We start from the raw sequence: 17,806 nt of genomic DNA on the forward strand, positions 1-17,806 counted from the left end.
TTTACAACAGCAATAGGCCTATCTTCATATTATGCCCCTAAATCATATTTATGGTCTGGTTTAGTTAGTTAAGGTATTCTGTGAAAATCCTGAATTATTTCAAATAACAGCCTTTTTGAGTTAAACATAACTCTGAACTGCTTGGATTTCCTATTGGACTCTAGATTCAGCAGGTAAAGAATCATTGATAGAGTGTGTTTTTAGAGCTCTAGCGCCCTCTGTCTGTGTCTTATAAATGCTGACAAAAAGGTTTAAAAACAAACTACATAAAATAACATCCCACCAATAAATAATAAAACAAACGAGAATAAAACATAGCAATTCTCCCAGTCACCATTCAATACAAATCTTTTTATTGACATACTGTTCCATTCATTGTTTCCAATCTGCAGTGCAGCTATGAAGGCTCAACTTTGGAAACTCCTGGAGGTCTTTTACACTTTAAACAGGGCTGTCCGCTGCTCATTTTTGAATAGGACAGGGGGTAAAAGTTTAGAGGCCTGATCTAGCATTCTGAGTTCCTGCATTGATACTAAATGTCAAAAATACCAGCAATCTAGATATTATACAACTGTTGGCTCTGGGATACCAATAAAAGGAATTACTTAGTAAGCTGAAACTGTCAGTGTAGATGTTTGAGATAAGGTGCTCTCTTTAGTTAATGGGCTTTTAAACTCTTGATTCATTACGTACTCAATAACAGCAGCAAAAACAAAAGCCTTTACTGCAGAAATAAAGATCTAAAAGTGAACAGAGAGAAACAAGATCATCAGTTTTCTGAGCATCACTCATGATGTTTACGTTCCCTAAAATCATCAGTTTTGACCTAGGATTATCATAACCAGGACATATTAAAAACAGCATGACGCTGAAGGCTAATTCTAGACCAAAATCCCACAGATTTTGCTGCTCCTTCATGAAAATGCAACAGTTATGTAAAAAAAAAAAAAAATTGCATAATTGAAATTAATGAATACCATGAGGGAAAAGCCCATTACCCAAGTTAGCATTAGCCTGCAGTACAAGACTTACTGCATTTCACCAAGGAGCTAGTCACATGACATGTCAGGCTAGCAACTGTGACAGAATTAACCATGCTATTAATCCGTAGTTTAATACTTTTTCCTGTTTTTCCCTATGGATAAGTCAGGGGATATGAACCATATGGTCATTAGATCAAAGGGTATAGCTAAAAGAAAAGCTAATTGAATAAATTAAACAGACCAGCATCCAAATAGGCAATGTTTCCTATAGAACACAGTATAAAATTGATTAGCACTCCTCAAACTCGTTGACAAACATGCGCTTGGTCATTTGAGTTTATATGATCGTCTTTAATCCCCTCTGTGGCATTTTGGCAGCTGCCCTGGCCTCTCATCTTCATCGCTCCCTCTCTTTTTTCTTTCACGCTCTCTGTGTGTTGGTTTCCACGTCGCTGGCTCTCTGCGTTTGCAGGCAGAGGCTGGAAGCACCCGGTGGGAGTGTAGGTGGGCTGTGGAAGCAGTGGTTTTCCAGGATTTGCTCAGACGCTGTCTATCTCAGGAACTGGCATGGGGTCAGTGCTCCCTGTCTGTTGAGAGGCACACAAAGGTTCACAGGGCTGGCTGACAGATTCCGACGACAGGCTCTTACTGGACAGAATACTGCTAAGACTCGGCTTCCTGCCGTCCCGTGGCTGGGCCTCGATCTCCACACGGACCTCAATATTAGTCCCTTCCCTGCTGCAAACAACAACAACAAACACTTTGGAAAAATTTTTAGGAAAAAGAAATCGATTATATTATTGATAGTGTTATTTATGCTCATTTTTTAAAACGCTATCTGATCATTTAAAAATTAAAACATTAAAAATGCAATTCTCACATGCAATAACTTGAACACACATATTTACACAATGAGCTATACTGTATTAAAAAAACAAAACATTTTGATATATTTCTGAGGAGATATAAATGTCAGGGCCATTTTGATATCATTATGAAATGAGAAATCCCGAATAAAAGAACTAAATATTTGTAAAAAGAAAACCTTATGTAGTTTAGCATAATTTCTTATTATTATTTCACAGAAAAAAAATACACTGTCGTTCAAAAGTTTGGGGTCAGTATTTTTTTTTTTTAAAGAAATGAAAACTTTTATGCATTAAATTGATCCAAAATGACAGTAGGCATTTATAATGTTACTAAAGATTCATGTTACCTTCTATTCATCAAAGAATCCTGAAAAGTAAATAAAATAAAACATGAAGCAGCACAACTGTGTTCAACATTGAAAATAATAAGAAACATTTCTTAATCATGTGGATCATGTGACACTGAAGAGTGGAGTAATGATGCTGAAAATTCAGCGTTGCATCATAGGAATAAATTACATTTTAGAATATATTAAAACATAAAACAGGTATTTTACATTTAAATAATGTTTTACAATTTTACTGTTTTATTTTTATTGAAATACATGCTGCCTTGACAAACGTAAGAGACTTATTTCAAAAACATTAAAAATCTTACCCCAAACTTTTGAATAGTAGTGTATATATTTTAACAGAACTGCTTCAATATTTAAAAATCATGAAATTTGCTGACCTCAAAGCAAATGTTTGTGTGCTGCTGAAGACACACTCCTCAACTACATCCAAATCGTCTGACTGAACAACCTGCTCAGTGTTGTCAACATGTCCATCATTAGGTGGTTCAACTGAGCCCTTTGCTCCAGACTGGACTACACTTGTGCTGGGAGGCGGCATCACTTCCTCCACATTCACACTCACTTCCTGTACACTTCCGTTGGATAGAGCTGGGTTGGTCTGGCCGGTCCAGTGATCACTGACTACATGAGAAAATAGAAGATCTTCAAGAGAAGTTTAAATGTCATCAGATCAGGCCAAACTGCGAGCTTAATATTACAAAACTAATCTTTCTGCACTACAGTTACAATGTTTGAAATACAAACTCATGCATAGTGATTAGCAATTTATAATAAAGTAGGATCATTTTCTAGCAAACAGTGTCATGAGTAATGTACAGTATAGTGTTGGGTAAGCAGCGTTGAAACTGTAGCTTCCCAATCTAAAAACATATTTATAATCTAAAGCTATTCTTTTAAACTAGAAAGCTACACATATTACTAACATGTAGCTGACTACAGAGAATTGGTTTAAACTACAGTTAAACTACAGCAAAAATACTCTTAAAAGTAGTTAGCTAAACTTAAAAACTACAGTAAATCTGTTTAAGGTGGTTAAACTACAGAAAAAATACTATTACATTACAAACAGTTAGCTACACTAAACGCTAGCAAAAATAGCTAACTACAAAGAAGCTGTTCAGTGTGATTAAACAACAGCACAGATACTCCTAAAATTAGTTAGCTACATTAAAAACTCCAACTAATAAGCAGCTAACTACAGCAAATCTGTTTAAGGTGGCTACAACAAAGATACTCTTAGAAGTAGTTCGCTCAACTTAAAAACTCCTAGTAAAAAGTAGTTAACTACAGTAAATCCATTTAAGGTGGTTAAACTACAACAAAGATGCTCTTAAAAGTAGTTAGCTAAACTTAGCTAAACACTCCTGGTAAAAGTAGCTAACTACAGTAAATCTGTTTAAGGTAATTAAACTACAGAAATTATACAAGCTACACTAAAAGCTAACAAAAAGTAGCTAACTACAAAGAAGCTGTTCAGCGTGGTTAAACTGCATTGCTAGATAAATACCTTCTAACTTCGATACTGGAGTTAAAAACAAAGCGCTATTTCTAATGCAACTGAACTACTGTCAGGCTACTGAAAAACTACAGGTAGTTAAATTAGCAGTGACACAACATTTAAGTTAACTGTAAATGTATATTCATATAGCCAAATTTCAGGAAGTTGGACTTACAGTTGGCCAGATCTTCCAGCTGTATGTTCCGCACTTCAGGAGGTTCAGTTTGTGGCCTGCACCAGCCATTACGACACAACGACATGGGCACGACCCCGTAGACGTACGTCAACATAAGAGGCACTCCCACCCCTTCAAACACAAAAGATTTACTAAATTAGAATTAATTATGAAGGTATTGAAAGATTTTCATTATTATTAATTACAGAAAAAAATTGTGTAAGTATACAAGAATACACAATGAAATACTCAAATCACAGACATATTTAGCTAAAAAGTGAACTTATTTTCAGATTTTATGTCGAAGAAGGAAAAAAGGCAAGAATGCACATAATAGCAACATAAATACACAGAGGCATAATGCTAGCAGCAAAGACAAGGACAACACACAATAAGAGAGACAAAAGGCCATGATCCTCCTGGTTCTGGATAAGAACAGAGTGGCATTGTTGATGGGGACATTGAAGGGGACAAGGCCCCTCTGTGGCTCTCCTGAGGAGAGGTCAGAGCTGCAGAACAGACAGGGCTATTCAGAGGGGTGAATGAGAGGGAACACAGGCTTTGGGTTTGCAAGGAGAGCACAGAGTAGTGAATGTGCTGCGCTCAGGACTTCACGCTATGCCATGGAGATCGCTCTGACATTTTAGTTGCAGCCGGCTGCTGTAATCTTCCCTCCCCGCTCCAGCTCTCACAGGAATGCCAAAGCAGAAGATAGATGAGTCAGAGACGACCGGGGCAGTTGCCGCGTGTATGTGCGAGCATGAATGAAACAGCTGCATGCACATATGTAAGCTTAAATGCGTGCAATATGGATGTTAAAGGATTAGTTCACCCCTCACAAAATATTGGTTGCTTACCCTCAAGCCGTTCTAAAGCCGTATGATTTTACTGCTTTAGTGGAACATAAGAAATCTTTAATAACGGGCCAGTTGCTATTTTCCATGCAATTACAATTATTGGAGACTTTTAAGCTTCAAGAATGTTTAAGCTTTATAACAGATGCAAATGCAATATGAAATAAGAATAAAATATCATAAATGTGGTCTTTCAAAGTCGTATGATTTGTTTATTTGCTTTGCTTGATTAACTAACTTAAGGATATGTTGTTATTCACCTGAATCATGATGAAAACATCTGGCTCAAGAGAACTTTTTCTAAAATTTCAAGTGAATAATGTCTCTATTTCAGCCTGTTTCGGCTTCAGATGACCTTTTAGGCTTCACAGAAAAAAAGTCATACAGGTTTGAAATGACGTGATGGTGAGTAAATTATTTTTAGGTGAACTATCCCTATAAGCATGTTTGTTTTAAATTCTACCTTTCTTATTCAATATCTCAACTGAGAGGCAAATTAGCTTCATTTGTCTGAACTCATGCCAGAACAGTCAATATGCTTAATTCAGCTTCTTTAAGTTGACATAACACAACAATATGACCACTAAAGTGCTCCTTGACTTCTTAAAATCCCTATTCCTTACATTCATATTCAATAATATATAGAAAAGACAAAGACTTTTAAAAACAGTAGTGAATATTTAAAAAAAAAAAAAAAAAGCTTTGTGTATTGTGTTAAACCTATGTATAGAAGTATGTATAGAAGTAATAAGTACTAACCACAGTGATTTACATGTTCATCATGTTATATGCAACCAGCAAGATGGATGGATGATTTTCTTACCCACAGTAATGGCTGCTATGACTGGAGACACAAAAACAGACATCATGACCCCACTGGCCACTGTCAGATAATGTTTACTTCCTGAGATATTGTTTTTCTTACAGCGACCATGAACCTGGCAAGCAAACAGATACAAGCATACAAGCATAAAATGTAAATTACAAATGTTTTTTCACTTTTCTTTTTTTTTTGAAGATCATGAGGAAGCACAAATTTTAAATAATGATGTTCATGGATAAATAATTTATAATAAACATTGTGTAAAACATACTTCTGATGTTTGTTTTAAGGGTCCTGAAGAGCATAATGGCATTCATAAAGTAATGTCACAGTGAAACTCTCTCTACTTTCTTTGCATACATTTTCTATGTCACACATACCGGCTGTTTGAAGGAGACAGGTCTGGTGGATTTACATAAATTTACATATATGCATTCGGCAGCACTTTTCTTATAATGAGCATACAGCCAAGGGCATGACTTTGTCTTATTATCATCTCAGAGCTATTAAACGGTCACTGGATCCATTTCATCACAGAGAGGACATGATAATGCAGCAAACTTTAGGTCTTTACCTTGCGGCCCATATAAATCGGGATGCCTACAATGATGACTGGTATCGCAATGCCTGCTATAAGTGAGATCACCACCGGAGCCCCGAGCAGCATGCCGACCTGCCACAAAACCTTGCGGGTCTGCGACCATGGCTTCTTTCCCCAGAAAGTGCAGCCTGAGGGACTGTGAGAAAGATAAAGGCAAGTATTTTTCATACACTCACATAGCTGTGACATGTACATGACATGAGGTCAAAGATAAGACAAGGAATATTAGCCAATAAAAGCCAGACACACGCACACTGTCTCACTGAATCAATATTTTATGATCTCATCCTCGATTAGCCTCATGCACTGCCTGGGTGAATATCAACTCTCTACGGTCAATGTCACTTCCTGTTCTGTTCTGTGTGGTAAAGTATTACAGGCTACTAGCTTATAGGGATAGTTCACCCAAAAATGAAAATTCTGTCATTAATTACTCACCCTCATGTCGTTCCAAACCTGTAAGTCCTTCGTTCAACACAAATTAAGATATTTTTTATGAAAGGTAGTAAGGACAAAACTTTGCGCACAAAAGCTATTCTCGTAGCTTCATAAAATTACATTACAACCACTGATGTCACATGGACTATTTTATCAATGTCCTTACTACCTTTCTGGGCCTTGAGTGTGGTAGTTGCGTTGCTGTCTATGCAGGGTCAGAAAACTCTCGATTTCATCCAAAATATCATTATTTGTGTTCCGAAGATGAACGAAGGTCTTACGAATTTGGAACGACACGAGGGTGAGTAATTAATGACATAATTTTCATTTTGGGTGAACTATCCCTTTAAAAGCCCATCTGAATTAAATATTTGAACACAACACTTTATTAGTTATGAATGACGATTATCATCTTATAACAATAACCAAATTTCAATCCAAGGTTTTATTTGCGAAAAAGGTTTAGTGCATCAATGTTTACAGATACAGCTGATATAAATGCTAATTATTGCAAAAATTTTGTAATAGGCGACACAATATTTTTTTTATTTAACTTTAGTAAATACACTCTCAGTAAATGCTTCAAATGTCGCCTTTTTGTCTGACATGTGTTGTCTTGTCTTAAAGGGATAGTTCACCCAAAAATTAAAACATTTAAGCACCCTCATGTCATTCCAAACTTGTGTGACTTTATTTCTTCTGTGGAACATAAAGAATATATTTTTTCTTTTTTGGCATTTTTGCCTTTATTACGATAGGACAGTTTATATCTGACAGGAAGCGAAGAGGGAGAGAGAGGGGGGGCGGGATCGGGAAAGGTCCTCAAGCCGGGATTCAAACTCGGGACGCCCGTAGCACTACGACACTGTATGTCAGGACCGATAGCCTCATGGGCAGGAAAGAATATATTTTGAAAACGTGAAATTCAAAGGTTTCAAAACAACACTGACCCACTGAAAAACAAAACTATCAGACATTTTTCAAAATATCTTCTTTTGTCTTCCACAGAAGAAAAAAAGGCACACAGGGTTTGGAATGACATAAGGGTGAGTAAAGGATGACAGAATTATTTATGTATTCTGTCATTTCATAAAAATCTTTCTCCGCCCGACTGGAGCCCAGCAGAATGGGGTGTTCATTAAATTAAGAACCCTGCTTCTGGCAAATCGTGGGGGTTGGGTTGCATGGAAAGGGAAATATGAACACAGATTTGTACTGATTAATTGACGAAAGTCGGTGCTGGCCGGCATCCAAGAACGGAAAAATCTATCAGAAATCAGCTTTAGTGCAGCGATAGCCCACTGAAACGGGTAGCAAAGTCACTATTTTAAAGATCAGACCTCTGAAACGGCTCAGCTTCTGCAAGACTTGTGTTTATTAAGAGTAATTAAGCAAATCTGATAATCTGTAACGTTCATGAAGTCGGCAACACAAGCAATTTGGCACAAACTCAGTATTGTAGGGCCAGAAAAACATATCTGACATTCTTGTGCTGCAGAATTACCCCTGTTTAGCTTGGACTGAATGTGTCCGAGAGTAGCTTAATAACAGATCACAGACTCTGGTGACTGCTGGTGATGAATGTGAGCTATGTGCTTGCAGGCAAATGTCCTATATTTGGCAGTAAAAGCTCTGCACACTGGATAAATATTCTGTAAATGTTAATTAGAGATTGCACAATTGCCTACAGTAACTTAATCAATTAATAAATGCAGGCAGATTTAAAAGCAATAGGAGTTTCATTTACGCACAGCCACAGACCAAATTTTGCATACAAATCTGCAGGCACTTTCAGTAAAAAACTCACTATACAATTCTGATTAATATGACTTCCAAAGGTAGCACAGTTTATTTTTATCAGTCTGCCTGGACATAAAGTATTTAGAAAGTACAGATTTGATACAGTGTGCATTTTCACTGTTAGAGGGATCAAATCTCTGAAACAGTTTGAGTCAGCAAGTAAACTAGATATTCACAATCAAAACTGCATAGTCCGTTATTTTCAGATTTTTGTCTATGAAATATGTACTCATTTTTGAGGGACAGAAACGTTATAAATGTGTGAATTAAAACACAATTTTATATATTAGAACATTTATTTTTCAGTGTTTTCCACACCATTATTGAACTATTACTTTAGTGTCACATAATCCTTCAGAAATCTTTCTGATATGCTGATTTGCTGCTCAAGAAACATTTTTGATTATTATTAATGTTGAAAACAGTTGTGTTGCTTTATATTTTTATGGAAACCATGATACTTTTATTTTCAGGATTCTTTGATAAATACAAAGTTGAAAAGAACAGCATTTATTTGAAATAGAAATAACATTATAAATGCATTTACAGTGTCTTCTTGATCAATTTAATGGATGCTTCTTATTTATTCTTACTAACCACAAACTTTTGAACGGTAGTGTATTTCAAATAAACCCACCCTTGAAATGTGTAAAAACCAAACTGACCTGTGGTTGGCCACTTTACATGTCTCGTCCTGTCTAAGAAAGCATTTTTACACAAAATACAATGCAGACCAGACCTTAGCCATTAGCCAAAGATCTGGCTACTCTTACAGTAACTTGATGACAGTGTGTATTGTGTGTGTGTGTGTGTGTGTGTGTGTGTGTACCTGAGGTAGTGCACATCAGTGATCTCCTGCATGCACAGCCAACAGAACTGACAAGCACACACTGTACAATTCATTCTGTTGCAGCTGCCATCATTAGTCTTCATGATGTAGGCACCACAACGTGGACAGGGCTTGATCTCCTCTGCATCTTCAAGGTTAAAAGCAGAACAAACATCTTAGCCGGTTGACACCAAACAGATATTAGTTTAGTCCCTCAATGTTTGTGCCATACCACCAGGCTCCTCGTTGAAGACGTAGAGCGTGGAAACATCATTGGCTCCTGAAGTGTGGCGAGCACGCTGACGCCTGGCTTGGTCACAAGTCTGGTCTGGGTGCCACAGCTGGCGGCAGTGGTAGCAAAACTCGGTTTCACAGCCTTCCCGACCACAGCTCAGCTTGGGGCACTCGGCACAGCCGTAAGCTATCACTGCATAGCTAATGAATGATAGAAATAAAACGAGGAGAATAATTAATTAATATTTACATTTACATTTATATGTGACCCTGGACCACAAAACAGTTGTAAGTAGCATTTTTGGAATGGGTCATAATGATCGATTTTTCTTTTATGCCAGAAATCATTAGGATATTAAGTAAAGAATGTTCCATGAAGATATTTTGTAAATTTTCTACCATAAATATATCAAAACTTAATTTTTGATTAGTAATATGCATTGCTAAGAACTTCATTTGGACAATTTTAAAGGCAATTTTCTTGAGCTTGGAAATGGACCCTTATGACTGGTTTTGTGGCCCAGGGTCACATATATGATTTATGTTATATATATAAATATATATTAAATATATTTCTTAAATATATATATATATAAATATACACAGTACACACACATATATTATGTAAACACAAAGTTTTATTTTGCATGCAATTATTCATGATCAATCAATTTGATAGCAATTAATAAACATGAAAGCTCAGAACTTTCAGAACTTCCCGGGTTTACCATATTGTCACTATCCACAATACATATTGTTGCATTTTTGTATTGTGACACGACACTTTGTTACACCCCTATTAATCAATATGTTAAACACATCATTTTATATGTGAGCATATGCCACCGTCTAGCACATATGGTGGTGGTTACCGCTATCATTGTTATTATTTTGCAGCACAGTCACAGTAGTAAAGAGAGAGGATGCTCTTGGGTCCATGTGGAGAGACTGCAGGTGATACCTAATACCATCTTGTTGACAAGAAATGGCAAACAGCCATGGGTTCCCATCACTAACCTGATCTGGTTACCATTACGAAACCTAAGGCGAGCCTAGAGGACTATACATAATGCACCACAGAGGAGTGCATGCTTCACGCTGCAGCGTGCGTGACACAAATATTCTAGCAAAAACCAGCTTCACGTGGTTTTTAGCTGGTTGACACTAGTTTAGATGGCTAATCAGCAGGACTAACTGCTGTTTTGGCTGGGGATGACCTAGTAGACCGTTTTTGTCAAGATTAGAGCTGACAGACCACCATGGCTAAACCAGTGGAGAAACCATAATCTGATAAACTACCAGCAACCTTCCAGAAAAAGAGCATAACCACAACTTTTTTGAGACAATTTTTTTTTTTTTTTACCATTCAAAATAAAACAAAAACTAGCAATTGTTTCTTGCAAGCAATTCCACTGAGTAATATTATGTGGTGCCTCTATGTCAGCAAGTTTGCTTTATAAAGCAATCTAGCCTACTGTACCTAGCAAAAATATACAGCATCGTTACCATATGAGTTATTGATAATCAGGTTTTTATGTATCAACCGTTATTATAAATTCAATTGCTCATCTCTATTTTTTTGTCATTGTCTGACCCTCACATCAAGTTAACCTTTCAACTCACAAAAAAATTAAAGACATTGTTAAATGTAATCTTTAGTAAATATCAAAATGAATATCCATTTTCATGCCATACATTAAAATCCTATGATGCTTAAATTCACTAGTAGCATTTAAAACAAATATTAAAATATTTTTAAATTATATTTTTATATATTTTTATTATTTAAATGAAATAGTATAGAATTTTAGAATTATTTAGAATTATGATTTTAAAATTAAAATTATAAAATTAAAATTGTAATATTGGTCATAATGTAAAAACAATTATCTGACAGTATCGGCCAGAATATTAATTCTATAATCTAAAGTTAAAATTCAAATTTATATTTCAAATTATAGTTACGATCTGCCATGATAAATTCTTTGCACTTTTCTACCACTTTAAATTTAAACTACAGATTTAAAAAAAATGAAATTTTGTGTGGAAATGCCAGAACTTTATGCATGAAATTAAGATGTTTTTGCACAGTAATTTAATATGTTGAGTGTGGGGGAAAATCAAATGGTGCAAAAATATCCCTCTATAATGGCACCAATGGCACAATGGTGGCTGTGCTTCATCATCATGTACATTCAGTCATATTTATGTTCTAACCTGCAATCTGGCGCCGGGCACCAGCGCGTGTCTGGATCAGCAGCCAGAAAGCGGCGCAGCTGAAACTCTTCGAAGCGCTCCAGCAGTGGACCGTCATCCAGGATGGCACGGACATCGGGAAGAGCCAGAGCTTCAGGGCACTGCGGACAGGCGATACCCACGCGGCTCTCTGAGATCTCGATGCGTAGGTATTGGCGCAAACAGTCGGTGCAGGCACGATGCTGGCAGGAGGACAAGCGAGGGAAGTGGCCACGTGGTTGACTCAGGAGGCAGAGCGGGCACTCGACCAGGTGCTCCAGCAGCTGCTCCTGACTGGAGGAGGACAAGGACAGTACACCCATTGAGCCACTGCTCCCACACTCTGCACCTCCCTCGTCATCTCCCACTCCACCTCCTTCCCCTTTCCCAGGATCTCCTCCATCCCTACCGCCTCTAATCCAACATCACTGTGAGCCCGGTCCTGAGAGGAAAGACAAAATGACTGAGGGCAGTAATGAAAGTTATGACTTTTTCTCAGTCTAATGAAGATAAGCCACACTGTAAAAATGATTGTAATTTTATTGGTAAAAGACTGTAAACATGCTACGATAAAAACCTGTTAATTGGTTAACGGCAAGTTCCTTTACCATACACGAGGAAAAACTGTAATAAACCTAATGAGGCATTTCGTGTACTGTAGTTTTTGAAAGCGATAAAGCCATTGTATAATTAAAAAACTCTAAATTGATGGAATTGCCTGTGTGAGACTTCACATTTGAAGTTTTTTTTCTTATTTTTTATGTACAGTAGTGTTTTAAGATATATTTCATGTTGTTAAAATTACGTTTATTATTTTAAGATAGCCCTAATGAAAACCTAGTCCAGAGCATTCAGAACAACAGACTGGACAGAAGGTTCACCTTCCAACGGTACAATGACCCTAAGCACACAGCAAGAGTGGGTTATAGACAACTCTGTGAATGTCCTTGAGTGGCCCAGCCTCAGCCTGGGCTTGAACCCAATCAAATATTTCATAAATAATAAAACGTGAAAATGTGCTTCTGCCCCCATCCATCCTGACAGAGCTTGAGAGGTGAAGAGATGAGGAGAAGAATGGCAAATAATTGCCAAATGATCATGATCAAAGCTTGTCGCATCATACACAAAAAGATTTGAGGGCGTAATTGGAAAAGGAGCTTCAACAAAGTATTGAGCAAAGGCTGTGAATACTTATGCACATGTGATTTAGTTTTTTCCCCCGTTTTTTATTCTTAATACATTTGCAAAGATTTCAAACAACCTTCTTTCACGTTGTCATTATGGGGTACTGACTGTAGAACTTGGAGGAAAATAATGAATTGAATCCATTTTGGAATAACATAACAAAATGTGGAAAAAGTGAAGCTCTGTGAATACTTTCCGGATGCACTGTAGGTATATTAACATTATATCAGTTAATAAAACATAGGTTTTTACTGTAAATTAAATTAAATCCATAAAACCTAAAATGCTGCTACCATCATTTTTTCACAGTGTAGCTTTATGAAAATTGAGTGTTTTATCAAATAATAAAATAACAGTCTACACACTCTGTTTCTTGGCAAAAGGACAAATAAGACACTCCCTGTAAAATAAATTAGATAAAATGGTTTGGGGGAAGGGATATGAACGTCATGGATATATTTTTTCCAGCCATTTTGAACACTTTGGTGCCCCTCTGGAAGTGGTCCATATGGCGGCCCAAAAATAAAAAGATTTATTTTCATTGTATGGAAAAGAGCAGCTTGCACATTTTGATAAATATTTCCTTTTGAGTTCCATGAGGAAAAAGCCATGACAGATGATGACAGTTCAAAGTGAATGAATATGTGAATTGATTGGTCTGACCAAATTTTAGACATGTGATATTTTCTTTCTTTCTTGCAAGTTGCATTCAAAATCCACTTAGTTCAACAATCTGAGGGGGCATGACTGATTAGCCATGATATTTTTGAAAGGAAGTGAGATAATAATGTGTTTACCAGGTGAAATGAAGCATTACAGCAACTGCTTACAGAATACAGAAATTAAACTGAAACATATGTACGGGTTACAGAATAAATGTAGATGTCGTCTTACTTGTTCCACATGCTCATGTTCATTGGGCGTGAGAGTTATGGCCACTTCCTCCTTGTTCAAAGTCCCGGTGGGCTTCTCAATCCTGGGGTCAGATTTGGGCTTTCGGCTGAAGAAGCTGAGAAAACTGAGGGACTGTGACTGCTGCTTGGGTCTCTTCATTGTACAGAGCTGGACAGTCCAGCCAAAACAGCATGAGCGGATCGGGCCCCTTTTGTTTGTGTGTCTCTGTTTGTTGCTTATGGTCTGACACTGAACATTGGCAAAGAGACCATTGTGAGAAAGTACGAAAACTGTCCACAACAGAGTTCCCTGATCAAGGTCATCCTTGTTTTCTTCTCAGATGAAATGTTTTCTGTTCCTTCAGTTATCCAAAAGCACCACAAATGTTCATCCCTGAAAAGAAAAACATAAACAGAATTATGAGATGTGAAAGTAAGATTGTTGCAGAAAACATCTCCCAGTGCACATCCATTTAAAACTTTGGGGTCAGTAAGATTCTTTAAATATTTTAGAATTACATTTCTTATGCTCACCAAGGCTGCATTTATTTGATCAAAAAGTAAAAACAGTAATACAATGTAATATAAATATAAAAATTATATTAAAATAACTATTTTCTGTTTTCAAAATTTTCAGCATTGTTACTCCAGTAATCCTTCGGGAAATTATTCTAATATGCTAATTTGCTGTTCAAGAAACATTTCTTATTATGATACATTTATCAATGTTGAAAACAGTTGTGCTGCTTAATATTTTTGTGGAAACTGTAATATATTTTTGTTTTTCAGCATTCTTTGATGTGAAAGTTCAACAGTTCAAAAATTTGTAGTGTTCTGTCACATGAATACAAATATTAGTTTGTTTATATATATATATATATATATATATATATATATATAGTGTGCATACACGAGAAGTCATGTTATTAATAAATAAAAAATATTTTTAAAATATCATCAATTATTAATTCAGAAATATTATACATTTTTGAGGAATAACACCATTTGACATTTTACAAACTGAACTACATCCTAAATTAAAAACATGTTTATCATAGAAAAAGTGTATTCAAGTCAACGTATCTATGAATTGAATTTTTATGAATTAATTAACAGATCTGGACAAAAATTAGTATCATATCATTGACCCTGCAAAAAATGTATAAAAGCATCAGGCTTATAAACTATTTCCATCTTGTCTCACACTTCCAAGTCAGGTGTGACTGATTAATAAGCTACAAACAGATGTTTCCAAAGACCTTGATTATTTCCTGGCTTGTATTCCACCCACACACAAAGACACCTGCATACTGCATACTTTGACTGAGAGGGAGTTATTGTGCGCTATGGGGTAACGTAGCTCGTGGAATGGAGAAGTCTAAGCTCTGTTTTATCTCGATACATGATCGTGTGAAATTAATCTCCCAACTGGACCACACATTATTACACTCATATCAACAGTCCACATGTAATGGAGAAGGAGATGTCCGACAGACAATATATAGTCCAGACTGACTTCTTTTCCCTATGGAAGGATTCAGAGGCTCCAGTGTGGGGGATGGAGGTTTTACTTTCAATTCTTAATGCTACTCTCTTCCAAAAGAAACACTCTTGTGGAGAACCAGACGTGAAGATGGACAGTGATGCCTGGCAGACACCACATCAGCTAACATCATTACAGAGGAACATCATGTTCAAGCGTTTAAAAATTCAACAGACATAGCTTCAAAATCTGATCTCATTTGACCAGTGCTATTATTGTTAACTAACACTAAAACTATTAAAAGCTGAAAACTGAAAGCTGAAATAATATATAAATATTAGATGATAAACATATTACTAAAATATTAAAATGAACTTAAACTGAAAGAAGAAAGCTAAATAAAATAATTAAAACAAACTACTAAAAATGACAAAAGCACAAAACAAAATTACTAACATTTAAACTAAAGTGAAAACTGAAAATATACAAATAAAAAATAAATCAAAATATGAGATATAAATAGTACAATTGTACATAATGCATTTGACAAGTTGTTCAGCTCTTTTGCTATCTAAGCATACAAACCACTAAATGATTCAATGGAAAGCACATAATCATGAGGATCGATCTCGATCAGGCTTTACAAAGACAGATTTGCAAAGGAAAAACATTCTGATGAGGTCTTGCATTAAATCTGAATAAACTGCAGATTAAACTCTGTGATATTGCCTATTAAGCTACTTAGAAAAAAGCAATACTTTAACCCCCGGTTTCACAGACAAGGCTTAAGTCTAGTCCTAGACTAAAATGTAAGTCTGAGCCGTTCTCAATAAACTTGCACTGACTGATCTTAAAATATATCAGTGCCTTTGTTTTGTCCAATGATGCACGCCAGTAATGTTTTTTTTTTTTCTAAGCATGTTTATAAAAATTACTTAAATGTCCTAACTGAACTATGTCCTATAAGCCCTGTCTGTGAAACCAGGCCTAAATGTTATGGTCATAAGAAATAAAATGGTCATAAGAGAAAATCAATGACTTATTATTCTTGTGGTAATGGGTCTTAATAGTAAAACAACTACATTACTTACACTTAACCTTGCTAAAAACAATGTCGAGAAAATTGTTTCTAGAGAAATCCCTGGGCCAAAAAAATCGAGATCCTCTAAAGATCAATATTTTGATCTCAGATAAGCAGCATCAGCCCCCTCTGGCAGCATTACGTAATTAAAGTGAGGTCTGTGTCTTGTCTTTGACTGCCCCATTACTCAACAGAACAGAAACCAATAAAAAGGAAAGACATATATAATATCAAGGTCATTCTACACGCTGACAAGCAGGGTTTTAAAAATGCACTGGACCAAGCGTTAAGCGTGAAGAAAGGGTTATACAGCTATAATGGAGGCTGTGGAAGTACAAAGCTCGATTTTAATGCATTACATGATACATTAAAACTATTACAGAATGCATTTGGACATTCTGCTTTAAAGTGATGAGCCAGGCAACATGGCTCATCTAATTGCATATCATTTATTATCTAATATAATACTCACCGACAGTCTCTTGCATGGAAAAGAAATACTTTTATCATGTATATTGCAGCATACCAGTGGGCCTCAGTGATGAGACAAAGCTCAAATGTGCTGTTTTATAGCTTCTCTGGCCATAGAGCAAAATCCTGTGGCTGAGATCTTTGGATTGGCTTCGGTGTGTTTTCTTTCTCTCCGTTCCCTGGACTATTCCTGGACTCAACAGTTTTGTTTTTTAACCACATTAAGCAAAGTTGGGCAACAACTTGGCAAACCAACAATATCAAAGGCCGATGCAATGCTATAATATCTCTGTTTACAATTATATCAGGCTCTTTTGAAGAGGGAGGGGATCCCATTAATACCCTGACTAATAACTCTCATCAGGAAAGCATCGTGGCAATACCCTTTAGGACGTTATATGAGGACACACCTCCACATTTGGGCCACGAGCGTATCAGTGATCAGACATTTACACCAAGCGTTACTTTAATGATACAGTACGATTACGGACCTTTATTTTACATGTATTTACGTAGCCTACAGAATCACAGGCACTTCAGACGACCTCTCGATTATGCTAAAATATGTCTGTTTAGCGCCGCTTTAAATTTTAATCACTAAAATGCGTTGTCCAAGAACAGAATTTGTAATAATTAATCAAAAGGTCTGACCAGGGCATCACAGCACTGCAGGGAGTGGCAAGGTTATTACGTATTACCGTTCACCCCTGCCAAATAATATACTTTTATGCTTAAATGCAGCTTATAATAGACAAACGCAGGAAGTGAAAAACATCCTCTGACTAAAAGATAACGCACAATAATTTAATGAAATCAGTCTCTTACCTCCGCTCAGTGCGTTATCAGCTCAGCACCACGGCTTGGCTCCTCCCACTGAGCGGCTGAGGACGCGCAAGCTCTCGCGGCTCCTCCCACTGCTGTAAAACGTCGCCTATTTGCGTGTCTTTAAGCGTTTTTCTGGACTCCGTGGTCCGAGATTCGCCGCATGACGTTGGCGA

At 36.6% G+C, this 17,806-nt stretch overlaps 1 protein-coding gene across 5 annotated transcripts; it reads right to left on the bottom strand.

Moving 5' to 3' along the window:
• Positions 1-6: 6 nt before the first annotated feature.
• si:ch211-278j3.3 (E3 ubiquitin-protein ligase RNF19B) lies at positions 7-17,738 on the bottom strand. 5 transcript variants are annotated; one of them, XM_058756940.1, is made up of 11 exons: positions 17,634-17,738; positions 13,775-14,167; positions 11,678-12,137; positions 9,459-9,661; positions 9,227-9,374; positions 6,133-6,295; positions 5,559-5,673; positions 3,882-4,013; positions 2,586-2,850; positions 2,200-2,219; positions 1,615-1,721 (listed from the first exon to the last, which is right to left on the bottom strand). In XM_058756940.1, the coding sequence occupies exons 3-10, from the start codon at positions 12,016-12,018 to the stop codon at positions 2,210-2,212; spliced, it is 1,377 nt and encodes a 458-aa protein (XP_058612923.1). In that variant the 5' UTR covers positions 12,019-12,137; positions 13,775-14,167; positions 17,634-17,738; the 3' UTR covers positions 1,615-1,721; positions 2,200-2,209. The 5 variants fall into 5 exon arrangements, with proteins under 5 accessions (XP_058612921.1, XP_058612920.1, XP_058612918.1 ...); XM_058756938.1 differs by lacking the exon at positions 2,200-2,219 and having other exon boundaries at positions 7-1,721; positions 2,586-2,829; XM_058756937.1 differs by lacking the exon at positions 2,200-2,219 and having other exon boundaries at positions 8-1,718.
• Positions 17,739-17,806: the final 68 nt, after the last annotated feature.

This window comes from Onychostoma macrolepis, chromosome 20, assembly GCF_012432095.1.
Source record: "Onychostoma macrolepis isolate SWU-2019 chromosome 20, ASM1243209v1, whole genome shotgun sequence".
NCBI classification, from domain to species: domain Eukaryota; kingdom Metazoa; phylum Chordata; class Actinopteri; order Cypriniformes; family Cyprinidae; genus Onychostoma; species Onychostoma macrolepis.

What these genes read in the sequence shown, in the direction of transcription:
- si:ch211-278j3.3 (XM_058756935.1), bottom strand. Translation starts at nt 12,018, where the DNA reads ATGGGTGTACTGTCCTTGTCCTCCTCCAGTCAGGAGCAGCTGCTGGAG. An exon ending in CGATTTATATGGGCCGCAAG is followed by an intron (nt 5,674 to 6,132) that starts GTAAAGACCTAA and finishes TTTGCTTGCCAG; the next exon opens with GTTCATGGTCGCTGTAAGAA. An exon ending in CATAGCAGCCATTACTGTGG is followed by an intron (nt 4,014 to 5,558) that starts GTAAGAAAATCA and finishes TTGTGTTTGAAG; the next exon opens with GGGTGGGAGTGCCTCTTATG.